This window comes from Pholcus phalangioides, unplaced genomic scaffold, assembly GCF_987345545.1.
Source record: "Pholcus phalangioides strain wild (caught in Gottingen) unplaced genomic scaffold, Ppha-v1.0 ptg000028l_1, whole genome shotgun sequence".
In the NCBI taxonomy this organism is placed as follows: Eukaryota; Metazoa; Arthropoda; class Arachnida; order Araneae; family Pholcidae; genus Pholcus; species Pholcus phalangioides.
The window spans coordinates 8,688,835-8,702,069 of record NW_028301618.1 but is presented as its reverse complement, the minus strand read 5'-3'; the positions used below and the strand labels follow the sequence as shown (position 1 = coordinate 8,702,069).

The 13,235-nt window shown below is 36.4% G+C and overlaps 1 protein-coding gene across 1 annotated transcript in view; it reads right to left on the bottom strand.

Moving 5' to 3' along the window:
- Epg5 (ectopic P-granules autophagy protein 5) overlaps positions 1–13,235 on the bottom strand; it is a 63,247-nt gene that overhangs the window by 30,595 nt on the left and 19,417 nt on the right. Inside the window, exons 18-26 of the mRNA XM_089252310.1 lie at positions 11,542–11,632; positions 9,518–9,739; positions 9,102–9,335; positions 8,856–9,016; positions 7,087–7,235; positions 4,462–4,519; positions 4,237–4,357; positions 2,111–2,249; positions 1,250–1,412 (exon numbers count right to left, since the gene is read on the bottom strand). Of these exons, the coding sequence (XP_089108436.1) occupies positions 1,250–1,412; positions 2,111–2,249; positions 4,237–4,357; positions 4,462–4,519; positions 7,087–7,235; positions 8,856–9,016; positions 9,102–9,335; positions 9,518–9,739; positions 11,542–11,632 (1,338 nt within the window). The remainder of the gene's footprint in view (positions 1–1,249; positions 1,413–2,110; positions 2,250–4,236; positions 4,358–4,461; positions 4,520–7,086; positions 7,236–8,855; positions 9,017–9,101; positions 9,336–9,517; positions 9,740–11,541; positions 11,633–13,235) is intronic.

Below are 13,235 nucleotides of genomic sequence, written 5' to 3'. Positions count from 1 at the left end.
ACAACATCTATACAATATACAGTTATGCTAGTTATCAATTCTTTATGTTAACTCTTGTTTATACGGGTCTCTCTTGTCCCCTAGAAATCATTTACATGAGCAAATCATTTACATTGCAATTATTCATCTGCTATAATTCATCTTCAATGAGCAATACAGGCGATGCTGCTTATTAAAATCACAGATAATGTTATAATTTGGATATAGTTATCACTTTATCAAAGAACGGAAAAAACAGATATTATAGCCCGGGGGAAAATTTTGTTTATAGTTATATTATCCGGACTTTGGTTTATATGCATGTTATTGGTTTTTTTGTCAAAAAGTTTTTATGCATTTTTTAGTAGAGGTTCAATCAAACTTATTTTTACCCTGTAAAATTATCGTTATCAGGCTGCAAGACTACATAGGAGATTAAAAGGTGTCCCCCCCCCCCCCACCTGCCTTGTTGACAAACATTAGCGTACTTAATGTCATATCTTAAGGCCTTGAGACATTAAGGGAGGGGGGGGGGAGATAGGGGCAAAAACCTTGGTGAAAGGAATGACACGGCAAAAAACTTCATTTCATTAGTAAAAAGGGAATTGCTCTGGGATGTGTGGGATCAGAGTAACGAAACATGGTGAAATCAGTCTGTAGTATTCACTCTGATTGACGTACGTGTAGAGCTGCTTTTGCAATGACATTCCTATAGTGAAGGTAAATGCATGATGAAAAATATTATTTTCTTCAGTTCTTGATTAGTTTGTTTCAGTCGACCAGATTCAGATTTCTTTTTTCGAGAGACTTTCTCAAGGGATCTATATAATGTATTGTACATTAAAAAGAATATGATTATACCAGTGGTTCTCAACCTTTTTTGACTCGTGGAGCCCTTTTTAATGCCTAATTTCTATGGCAGAGCCTTGCAGGCTCCTTTTCATTTACTGATGTATTTTATTGTCCTAAAGTAGCTGCAGAGCCCAAAAAAAAGTCCCATTTCAGAATAGAATTAAAAAAAATATGGAATGATTAAACATTTTGCGACCAATTATGTGGGAAAGAAACACAGGTGCCCCATTTTACCAATGCCCGTTCACCATACCTCCTGTTCAACCAAATAAAATGCATGGTCACCGCACTTGCGAACTGGACTTTTTCAGATATAGTTATCATTCTGTTATTGTTATCAGAAATCTAAAGTCCTAATGTCATCATATTAAGGGACGTCGGCTATATTAAGAAAAAAAATCAATGAAAAGAAACTCACTTCGCTTCATCGCTCAACGCTTTTTGATCTCTGATTATCACAGATTTTAGTTCACTCCATGACGAAAGCTGCACAGAGCCTAGGTCTTGAAGGAATGACTCTATTTTCTCTAGCGATGGCAGAGACAGATCCAATTTGACTATTCCGTTTGATTTCTTTTCGGCTGAGAAAAAAAAGCAATCCAATATTCAATCAATCAATTCTTACGAACTTTCTCACACAATCAAATTGAATAAATGGTGAATAAATATTGCTAACCGTTCTTTAACACTTTCTTTCGAACTGAGCACAAACTCCACTCCTATCACTGTGGGCAATTTACCACTGAATGACTCGTGCTGGAAGAATGGGCTTGTGTATCTAACAGTTTGAGTGTGTATCTAGTGTTGTACGTGGTTTTTCTAGTTCTGTCATCTGTTTTTCAAACTATGAGTGAAGTGTAATGATTGAATATTTGTACCATTGTAGGTCTGCTGCATTATGTGGCAAAACTTTTTAACAGGGGGTTCGGTTCTTTAAAACTATTAAGCTGTTCAAATGGTGTCTCTGAACTTCCCCGAAACAGAATGTGCCAAAATCTGTGACTCATGTCACAGAACAATCAGTACTTCTGCAAAACAATCTTGAAGAATTTGAAGTTTAGAAACTCAAGTATGAGAATTTTTATAGCAGAACTTTTCCAGTCAGCTGAGGGTTCATTGCAGAATAATGCAAAACATTCTGCTTTGGGGCTGAACTTGATCCTCATCTAAAAACAACTTATACTATCAGCTGGCAAAACAAATTCAAACTATTGAAAGTTTCCCTTCAGCTGAATATTTTTCAATCGGAAAATAGCAGAGAAACGATTATAAGACTAACCTGCACATTCCTCTGAATTGCTGCTACTGCTGCCGATGAAAGATGAGGTGCAAGAACTGTTCACGGATCGCCAGAGGGATGTCTTCGAGAGAACTTCCATCTTGATTGTTTCAAGATCCAACAATTCGAACCATGGTTTCTAAATCGAAAAAAAGTCAATAACAAGATATCAGCGCCAATTTTACTATTTTTATAATAAACAAGTTATAATTCCTGAATCTGTTAGGAGCACTGCCGTTATGCCCCCCTCAAAGGGTGGGGCTGACAGGGGCCCCGAGACGATTCTCATTATTTTTTGTTTTCCCCACAAGAAATTCACTATTGAGAGGCCCATGAGGAATCTGACTGAAGAGGCTTTGTTGCTAGATGTGAGGGCCATGACTTGTGCATTAAAGACTAAAATAGGGTTTTTTGCAGCAAAAAAAAAAAAGTGAACCCCACTCAGAGAATATCCTGTGTATGCCTATGGTTAGGAAGCCAAAAAGCATCTTTTAAAAAAATTTAAAAACTAAAAAACATCCTGAAAATGTCAAAAAATGCCCCAAAATAAAAAAGTCTTAACAGTGAAAAAAAACAAAAAATGCAAATGCCATCAAAACCTGGGCCCTGGTGATAGTAATCCCCTCTTTTAGTTCAATTCTTCAAGAGAAAGGAAAACTAAAATTTAAAAAAAAAAATTCGGACATTATAGCAGAATATTTTTGGTATGTTTAACATTAGCTCTTTGACAATCATTTTCAGATCACTCATTATATCACACTTTTAATGTATACAGTCGATGCTCGTTGTAATGACCCCATAGCGACCCTTCTATTACAATGACCGGTTGAATAAGTCCCAAATGTTTTCATAGAAGGACTATCATATGTTTTACTTTCGATATAGTGACCCTGCCAATCTAATGTCCATTTTCGATGGAAAGAAGGGGTCATTATATCGAGCGTCAACTGTATTATGTTCCTCTATTTTTTCTTCATCCCTTTAAGTCAAAAAATGTATGATAGTGTTTTGTATAGTCCATTGTGTTGTTTGTTTATTTTGTTCAATAAAAGTTGAAAGTTGCCTCTAAGTAACTCCTAAACATTCAACTTTTACTAGTGAGCGGGTAAAATTCATTCAATTTTTACTAGCTGTCTGATGGTGGTTGATTCATTAATCAACCAACATCAAGCATTGTCCATGCATGTTAGGAACATTCCATTCGGTCAATAAGTTCTGGCACATTATAGGGTATCATGTATACAATACGGTTCATTCCGAAACGACTAAACAAAGTGAATAAACAAGGATAAAATTCAATTGATCAGCATTCATTATTTGAAATGTTATGTTTGAAATTTTTTTGTTGAGAGAGAATCTGTCAAAATTAGAAATGCATGAAAGAATGCAAAGTAATAAAAGGTGAGTTTCTGAGTAAAATGCGAATTCAAACTTGGTTCCACCATTGCAAATGTGGCAACTGGGACATCACAGAGCATTGTGGAAGTTACCACGAACAGGGAACCTCAAATTGGGAAAAGGATCAATACTATAAAAGAATCTTTCACGCATTTGAAGTCGTAGTCTATAGTGTACCTGTTGGATTGCACTAGTATCTCTGGAAGGCCAAATGATGCTATATCGCAACCAAGAAACCAGCATATGTGTAAGAATGCAAAATGAGTTCCATAAAAATCAAGAGCCAGAATAGTCTGCAGTATGCATAGATTATAGCAAAATAATTTTCTGCAAATGCAAGTGACAAAAAAGCCATCTGGAACATAAAGTGACTATTGCCGCAGGATAGATTGTATAGCAGTTAATTAGTAAATGGGTTTGATGTGGATGGCATAACAGATCTGAATAGAATGTATGTCTATGAGATATATTGTCTCCCTCATGCTAGAAGAAAAAATGTGCAAATTTTCCCATTTTTTTATTAACTGATTGGATACCTTGTTTTTTTTTTGCTTGAAACGCAAATGTATATCTCCTATTGAAACAATGTTACAAAAAATTTTAGGAAAATAACAACCAAGAGTAAACATTAAAACACCATTTTCCACATTCTTTTTTTTTCTTTTAAGGACATTGCACATTTGCGCTTCTCACATGAGGGAGACGATGACGTAAAAAAACCCACACACCTGCTCACAGTCAAGGATGAGTTTCAATCTGTCAGGGTCATATTCTGGATTCAATGCTTGAAAGCAAACAGGGCCGCTCAGATCGCTGTCCTCGATCCATCTCAGGAATGCGGTGAAGATACTGAAAGTTAAAATAATGTATCAAATGACAGTAAGATTTCATAAATTACTACTTAAGGAAGCTATCACAAAATTTATACTGTGAGCGAATATATTTTGACATACCTTTGATAACCTTTCAGGAATTTCAATCTGTCGTCAGATGATTTCTCATCTTTAGGAGCTGAAAGGGTGTAAAGTATCACTAGATAAGAAAAGACAACATAGCACAAAACATGACAAAACGTACCTGGATTTTAGTGGTTGTTGGTAGTATTAGGTTATATACATTTTAATATTGTGACACCATTTTGGGAAAACAATACAGGCAACAGATTTTTCTCATGGTAAATTCTTTGGGAATAATTTTTCCTCCAAAAATAGGGGTTTTTTTTCATCCATGGTTAGAATTCGGGAGACAAGAATTTTTTGGAAGAAGTCCTGGGGATGTGATGGAGTGAAAATTTTAGAGACTTGGCAGCTATGTGAGATGGCCGCTGTGGTGATCAAGTGGTTATAGTGACGGACTCGAACCCCACAGTGGTGGTCGGCTGAAGTTGGTTTCCTGTGGTTCCCAACTTCAAGGGGCGAATGCGAGCCGATCTCCCCGTTTAAAAGTCTCGCCACAGAGAGCAACAGGCCTATAACGTTACAAATATTCAATCATTACACTTCACTCACAATTTGAAGTATAGATGGCAGCACTGAAATATTATACACAACACTAGCTACACCCTCAGACTGTTAGGTGCACTCACTTTGTTCCAGACTCTGCCACGAAGATGGGCTGGAAGAGATCTCGGCAACGGGATAAGTCCGGTGGCAGAGACCCTGGCGTTCATTCATTCAGCTATGTGAGATGCCTGAAAAAGTTTGAGTCATACACACAAGGGACATGTAAAAAGAACTTGGCCCCAATGCACTGCAAACGTATTTGTCATAATGACTATTTCTCACTGAGAGAGTTCGCCAAGGCGGTCATGTGTTTTTACACTAGGGCTACCCTCACCAGAAGCGTCTCAACAATTTTGGGGGCATACATTATTTCATCATATATAGGAATGCTGAGAAACACATATATGGAAAATTTTAAAAACACGATTAAATGTAGATTAACACAAGACTTATGAAAAATTCAGTGCTGAAGGTGATTTTAAACAAATGGCAGGAACGATTACCAAAACTAATGAGAATTTTAGAAGTGATGAATTAAAAATAATTGAAAGAAATAATGAAAATAATTCCAGCACCAATGAAAATTCAGAATTAACAGCAGAAAAAAATTCTAGAATCAATTAAAATTCAGAATTTACGGAAGAAATAATCCTATTTCCATTATGAAAATTCAGATGATTGGTGCAGTTTGACCAAATTGGTCCTTGCACCAAAAAATCGAAATCCAATTCAATCCACAACCAATGAAAGAAATGATGAAAATTTAGAGTTAATAAAATTAATAATTCCGAAACTGATAAAAATTAAGAATTAACGGGGGCGGGGAGAGAAGTTCAAGAATTGACAAAAATTCAGAATCAATGTAAGAAATAATTTAAGAACTGGTGAAAAAGCCTCCAATAACCGTGAGTTCGGGCCTCACAATCACGCACACCCTTAAGGGCAGATCAGTTTTCCATTCTAGGTGGTTGCCCCTCACAATTTCTCTGGATAGTGATGAACACATGCATAAGTATCTATCACATGGCCCATGTCGCTATATGTTGAGGGCAATTGAGATGCATATATATAAATATTTCCTCAATATATTACAGTATCTGGGATGATTCTTCATAAGGGAATTCACATTCAGACATGGTTTCTGAGTGGCGTGTCACCATAAATCATCCCCCATCGCTTAGTATGGATGCAGTTCAAAAATATTTTGATCAGACGTGCCAACTTTTGAAATCCAGAAATCCGGAGATTCTCCCGAGAGGGTACGCCCCCCTCCCCCGCCTCCATGACACTCATAGACTCAATCAAAAAAAAATTCATAAAAATTTTTTTCGAAAAATTTTTTTTTTTTTTTTTGATAAATTAAGAAAAAGTTACATTCCCCCCCCCCAAGGCACGTTCTGCTGCATCGCCCCTGAGAATATAATTCTATGCCAGTCTTTCCATGCAGAATAGAGAAATCACATCTACATACTGTTCATAAAGTATGTGTTTCCTTTCGTGGATGCTATCAGTGATCGATAATCTTGGGTATATGAATTCTTAAAAGCTTTATATTTAGCTGTATATAGCTTAAAGTTTTATATTTTCCTTCTGAAGATGTTTAATCGGAAGAAACGATTTAAAAAAATTCAAATTACAAAGCTGCGGACGAAAAAACGTGTTTACCGTGCCGCTGTTAATGGAATACAATAATGATTATACAGGAATTTCGGCAATGAAGGTCATGCCCCTGATAAATGATTGCAGATAAATGCTACGAAAACAAAGTCGCGTCTTTGCCAGTTGCTTAAATGCGGTCACAAAGACTTTTTTTACAGCTGCTCGATGAAAATTACTATGGCTGTCCTCTGCGGGTGTTTTCTCTAACGACGACGGTAATTATTGACGCCATGACAACGTGAAATATAATTTTCTGCCAAAATCCGGAGAAATTTTAACAAATCCGGAGAGCGGGAGGAAGGATGAAAAATCCGGAGTCTCCCGCCTAAATCGGGAGAGTTGGCAGGTCTGCACTCTACATACAGTGCCTTTCAACAATTATTTTTTAACAAAAAAAAAACCATGTGATATACTAACAAGAATCAGAAACTTTTTCGCTACATGACGAGTCAACTGCCTTTTGATAGTATTCTATGGCTGCCCTCAGCTTCATGTTCATCTTCTTCATCGCAGCACTGTAAAGTCCACTAGTGAAATATCTTGAGCCGATACATTTGTGAGTTGACCTGAATGTACAAAATCAAAATGAATATCAAATGCATTAAAGATTTTATAACACACACTTCAAATATTTAAAATAGGGTAAGCACATACACCCACTTCTTTTTACAAAAATTACAAACACAGTTTCCATAGTTTCCTCGTCTCAAACAATGGCACAACTATAATAAGAAACAAAGTCTCTCGCACTTAGTTACAGATGCATTAACAGATGTGAGGTGAGAACTCTATCCTTGCAATCTAAGCACATCCTCTTCAGATATGCCAGACTGGGTAGGCAGGCCATTGCTGTGCTGCTCTCAGAAGTGGACTACATTGCTCCAGAGAGTTTAGCCTGGATCTTTTATTCTGAGTGCACTCCTGTCTACCGCACATTGAGCAATTTAAAACACCTTTATTCCCTTTCAGAGGTAAATGAATTGTGACAGACGTGTGTGTGCCTCATAGTCTGCATGAGTACCTTTGACTTTTGAAAACCAAACACACCCCGCTTCCCATCTCTAACCCATCTCTCTCTCCAAACACATCCCGCTTCCCATTGAGATATCGAAGCGTTCCTGGAGGATGGGTGTGTCTGGAAATTTTATTAAATATCTTCAGAATAATAAATAAAAATATTACATATAGATTGCACATATAAATTCACATATAATCAGTGTTCGTCAATGGACGTACCATAATATACGGAGGAAGAAATTGAAGAACTCCGAAAGGTATAACCGCCAGATCACGCTCATCTTATAGTAAAGAGTTGATTTGAGTAATCGTAGTATCGCCAAGACTAATTAAGATTGATTGTCTCTGGAATATAATCTCAATTTACAATTTGATTAGACATTCGTCAGTACGAAATGTCGATAGGTGCAACATTGCTTGGCTCTCAGCAGATGGGTTTCAGCAACGAGGCCAAAGATCGTATATTCTAGTAGGGTCCGGGCAAAAGCACCTAGCTGGTACATAGTCGTCATCAGCACCTCATTTACGCTTCATGCCAACCCATTTGGTGTGGATATGATGCATGAGTACCTACACCAGGTATTCATGTTAGTGCTGCCATCTACATTCCAAATAGTGAGTGAAGTGCGATCATATATTTACAGATTGTAAAGTCTGCTGCTACCTGTAGCTAGACTTCTCAACCAGGAGATTGGCTCGAAACCGGATAACCAACATTAGCAGACCACTAGTGTGCAGCCTGGGGGGGGGGGGGATCTAACCTGTGTTCTTATGATGCAAATGCAACATGATGCAATAAGGCTGGCATAAGTCAGCCTTAACTTGAACTAATTTCCTTCCTGTTATTTATTGGGATGAGGTCCTGAGTGTACCTTTCTTTGTTTGTGGCATTGTCTCATGAGAGGAGTGACCATTGCAATCACACAAAAATGCTTTCTTGACTGCTGGGGGTGGTGGTAATTTAACTTCCTCTGTGGTCATGATGGTCATCACTGCCACTTTTGCCAGGTTATAGATTATATAGAGAGTGTGTTGCGGAGTGTTGACCTGAAACACGACCCTGAAATACCGATGACACTCATGATATGATTATCATTGGTATATCGGAATATCATGATTAATTATATACATTCACTGTCAAATATTTAAAAAAAGAAACATATACTCACCCCTGTACATTGACCCTCTGAAAATAATAGATGAAGAACTGCTGATACACCAGCGGCAACAGGTGATGCGATACTGGAGTAGTGAGTGCAAGCATGCACCACCTGTATATAGGCAAATCATGGATCGAGAACGTCAATGCTGGATTTTCAGACGCTACTGCCTATTGAGATGTGAAACAATCAGCTACAAAACAGGTAAGGGGCACTATGCACATAATCGAGTTGCAATGACAAGTATTTGCTTACCTTGAAAGCTGTTTCAGGAATAATTTTGGAATCTGCTGATAACTCTCTCTGAACAGCAAACCACAAGTCTTTGATACTTTTCCTACTCACCTCCGACAGAATAACACACCAGGCGAACCAAGTATAGGCTGAATTGGACGATGTTGCATCGTACTGTATCAAGGAAGTTGTTTTTATTCCACTACCAAAAAACATACTCCAGATAGATTTTCTCTCTTCGCACGGCCGATTCCTCTGAAAAGGATAAATATGACCCCTTATTTCTCAATGAGAAATCAAGATTCTTAATTCCAGTAGATGAACCATCTTTGGCATCATGCTGATTTCAATTTTGACAGTTAGTGGAGACATTAAAATCGATGTTTTTCTATTTCAAGTTTCTTTTCAAAAGCTTAAGCAACAGATAAACCGTGTACCTCTATCAAAGGAGACAATGGCGCCCAGAGACTCTCCAGTGTACACGAATGAAGAAAAGCAATCTTGATCAGTCCGTCCAGTAGATGGTGAACTTTGCTAGCAGAACTCAGCAAGACTTTCTGGTTCTGCAGCAGGAGCAACTCCGCCAGGACCTGAAGCCACAGTTTAATCAATGGACTGGTGAACTCCACTGCAAGCTGCCGAGCTTGTTGGATTTGGATCTGTGGGAAATTAATAAGAAAAAAGCATTGATTGAGAATTGTTCTTGTATTAGTGAAACTATACATACATGCGTAGTGACTGGAATCATGTGTTTTATCAACTTGTATACATTTATTAAGTGTGTAATTTATTCTTGGATTTATATGCTAAAGTTTGATAACAATATTGCAACGAAAGACATGCGTGCTAGACACTGTGCATGTCTCTCATCCGATGATCTCAGGTTTGAATCCTGGTACGGACAAACAAATGTATTTTTCAAATACAACGCCCCAACAAGCAAATTACCTAACGATGTGGCTGAGAAGGTGTATCTGTGTGATTTCTAGAATGTTCTCTCAAACCTGAAATATGTTTGATACCGATTTATGCACTAGTTTCTCTCTCTCTGGAATATTCCAAGAGCCCTATATAACGCTGCATTCAAAGATTACAAGTGCACTCAATTGCTCTCTCCTGTAGCAATTACCTTCACAAGTATTTGAAGAATAAATCCAATTCAAATTCATAAGTATTTTGTTGTTAAGCCTTTTTTTTTTTTTTTTTGAATCCGAGCACAACTCAGGTCTATCGCCATGGGCAATTTACTATCTAGTGAGTTGTGCCGGAAGTGTAAGTATGTGTACCTAACAGTCTGAGTGCGTATTTAGTGTTGTGTATGATTTTTTTTAGTGCTGCCATCTATATCTCAGAAGTGAAGTGAGCGTAGTGTAATTACTGAATATTTGTACTGTTTGTAGGACTGTTGCTGTTGTTAAGCCTAGATTAATTTAACAAACTATGTGACAATATAAGTAAATGTCGGATATACAGTCGACTGTATACCCCACGTTATAGTGACCATTCCATTACAATGACCAGTAGGATAAGTCCCAGTGTTTTCATAGAGCAATTATCATACATGTTTTTCTTTCGATAAAACTACCCTCTCAGCATAATGTCCAATTTTAACAAGACGAACGGGTTTGTTATATCAAACGTCGACTGTAACTAGAATCTTGTTGTGATTGTCAAATATCTAATGTTTAAAATTCAAAAACAATTGTTGTTATAGCAAGTTTAAATTATGAGGCTTTCACTATAATATGGGGCACCGCTAAAGGATGTGGGGGCCATGGTTGAGGTGTTCGTTAGCTGAGGTACCACTTTACTTACAGAATCAATTTTTCTTTCAACACTTGTTACAACTTCACATCTAATTAAGAAAATTTCAACCATTATTTACTTTCAAGTTTGTGTAATTCATGCTTACTTCCACATGATTGCAGTAGGATTCTGTTTTCAGAATTTCATGTTTTACTTATCCTAAAAATTCACCCTCTTGCTCAAAAAAGAATACATATAACACAATAAAATATATAATCAGTACATTTTTAATTTATGCAAAAAAATTCCAATTAATATTATTTTTTTAAAATCAGTTTGTAGTGCTTAGATTTACAGATATTCGGCCGAAAGGAATATTTGGCAAAAGGACCAAATACAGAATAGCAGCTGAATATTCCTTCCATCTCTAATGTGCAGCCGCCTTTAGAGATTTAAAAAAAGGAATAGGTTGTCTTACGTCTTTATGATCGGAAGTGTGTTCACGTCACGTGCTCAATACGTCCTGCCATTTATCAAATACACTGAAACAGCAAACTCCCAAAGTATAATTGAGTGTTAATATGAACAGAAATAAAAAAATAATGATGCACATCACGAACATCATAGAAGGGTTTGATTTCAGAAACTGCTGGGAGGACAAACCGATCAAAAGAACTTATAGCACCCATGGTAGTAATAATAAAAACATAATTACCTTCATCATATCGAACATCCTGGACAGAACAGAACCAGTAACTGTGGTGTTTCCATCAGCTTGAACCAATTCATCGAAATGAACCATGAACCTTGAAAAATATAAATAGAGATGATATATAAATATAACTGAGAAAGAATAACAATATGAATAATGTGAATAACATACTTTCATCTCATTGACAGTAAACTTCAGAACAATAACCAATACAGTGCAGCCTCATTATAATGGACCCCCAATATAATGGAGGTCACTCATAATGGAAGTTAAAAAAATTGTAATAATAATATAGTATGCTTATTTTTATCTGATGAATTTTATACATTTCCAAGCAAGCAATAAAACATCAATTGTTATGTCGGTTTGCATCAATCAACATGGATGTGCTACATGAATCATATCGCTCGTTATCCAGAAAAATTAAGATTAATACAGTGTATACGTGCACATTCTTTTCAATTCAACCTATGTTGGAGGCTGTTCTTTGACGTATAATAAATACTTTTTTAGCTAACTACTTTACTTTCATTGATTCACACCTTGTTTCATTACACCCACTATAAGAATTATTTGTTGTAACTGGGCTTTCACTAAAACAGACAACCTTTAGACCCTATTAGTCCATTATAATTAGGCTCTACTGTAGTTCCAAAAGTCAAGTTAATTAATAATTTGCATGTTGTTCAGTGAAACTCAGATTGTCTATCGCAATATGCAAGCTCTTTATCCAATTTCTGATAATGAGCAAACAATGAGTAAGCTGGATACAGTAGATGCTTGTTTTTCTGAACAGACTTAAGGAAGTGAATAGTAAAATAAAAAGGCTTCTGAGTAAATCAAAATTATTGGCACCTGTACAACACCCATGATACACAAACATAATTACCTTCATCATATCGAACATCCCGGACATCCAAAAGTTTGTAAATGAGAAAATGTTCAAATAAATGTGATATTATTAAAAACCAGAGGAATAGTTTGTAAAAAAGTGTCGATTTGTAAAATCGAGTATCAACTTGATGAACTGATTAGTATGAGTAATCGTATGAGTACCGTACATGCTTGATTTTATGAGCCTCCAATCAATGAATCCACATGTTTTTATGAACTATAGTCCATTTCAGGTTAACTTTGTAGTGAATGGGAAGCTATGAGGGAACCGCATAATTAGTAACACTAAAATTTCGAAAAACATAGTAATATTTTTCTGCAATATTTCCCTTCCCTCAGCTGAAATTTATTTACTGTATATTAACGATGGCTCTAAAAAAACTTGGGGGATTTTTAATTTTATTTTTTCAATTTATATGGAAAAAATGAACATTAAATAAACTTTTTGAAGCCAATCACAAAAAAAATAAATAAATTAATTAATTAATTAAGAACAAGCAGATTAACCCTGTTTTCACATGTAAATGCGGGAATAGCACCAAATAATAATAATGATACGGAAAAGTTTAGAATTTTTTTACTCACTTTTCTTGCCCATTCCCCATCCCGAACAGTATACGTCCAAGCCACTTGTTTTCACGACAGTTTCAGTCTTTTGTTACGGTTGATATGCTGCTCATGGTTATTATGGATGATTCTTATCGAGTTTTGTTTACAGCGAGTATTCAAAACCAAAAATATAGTATTCAGAAATGGAAGAGCAGAGAACTTTTTAGCGTGGCTATCTTCGGTGAAAAGAGAGA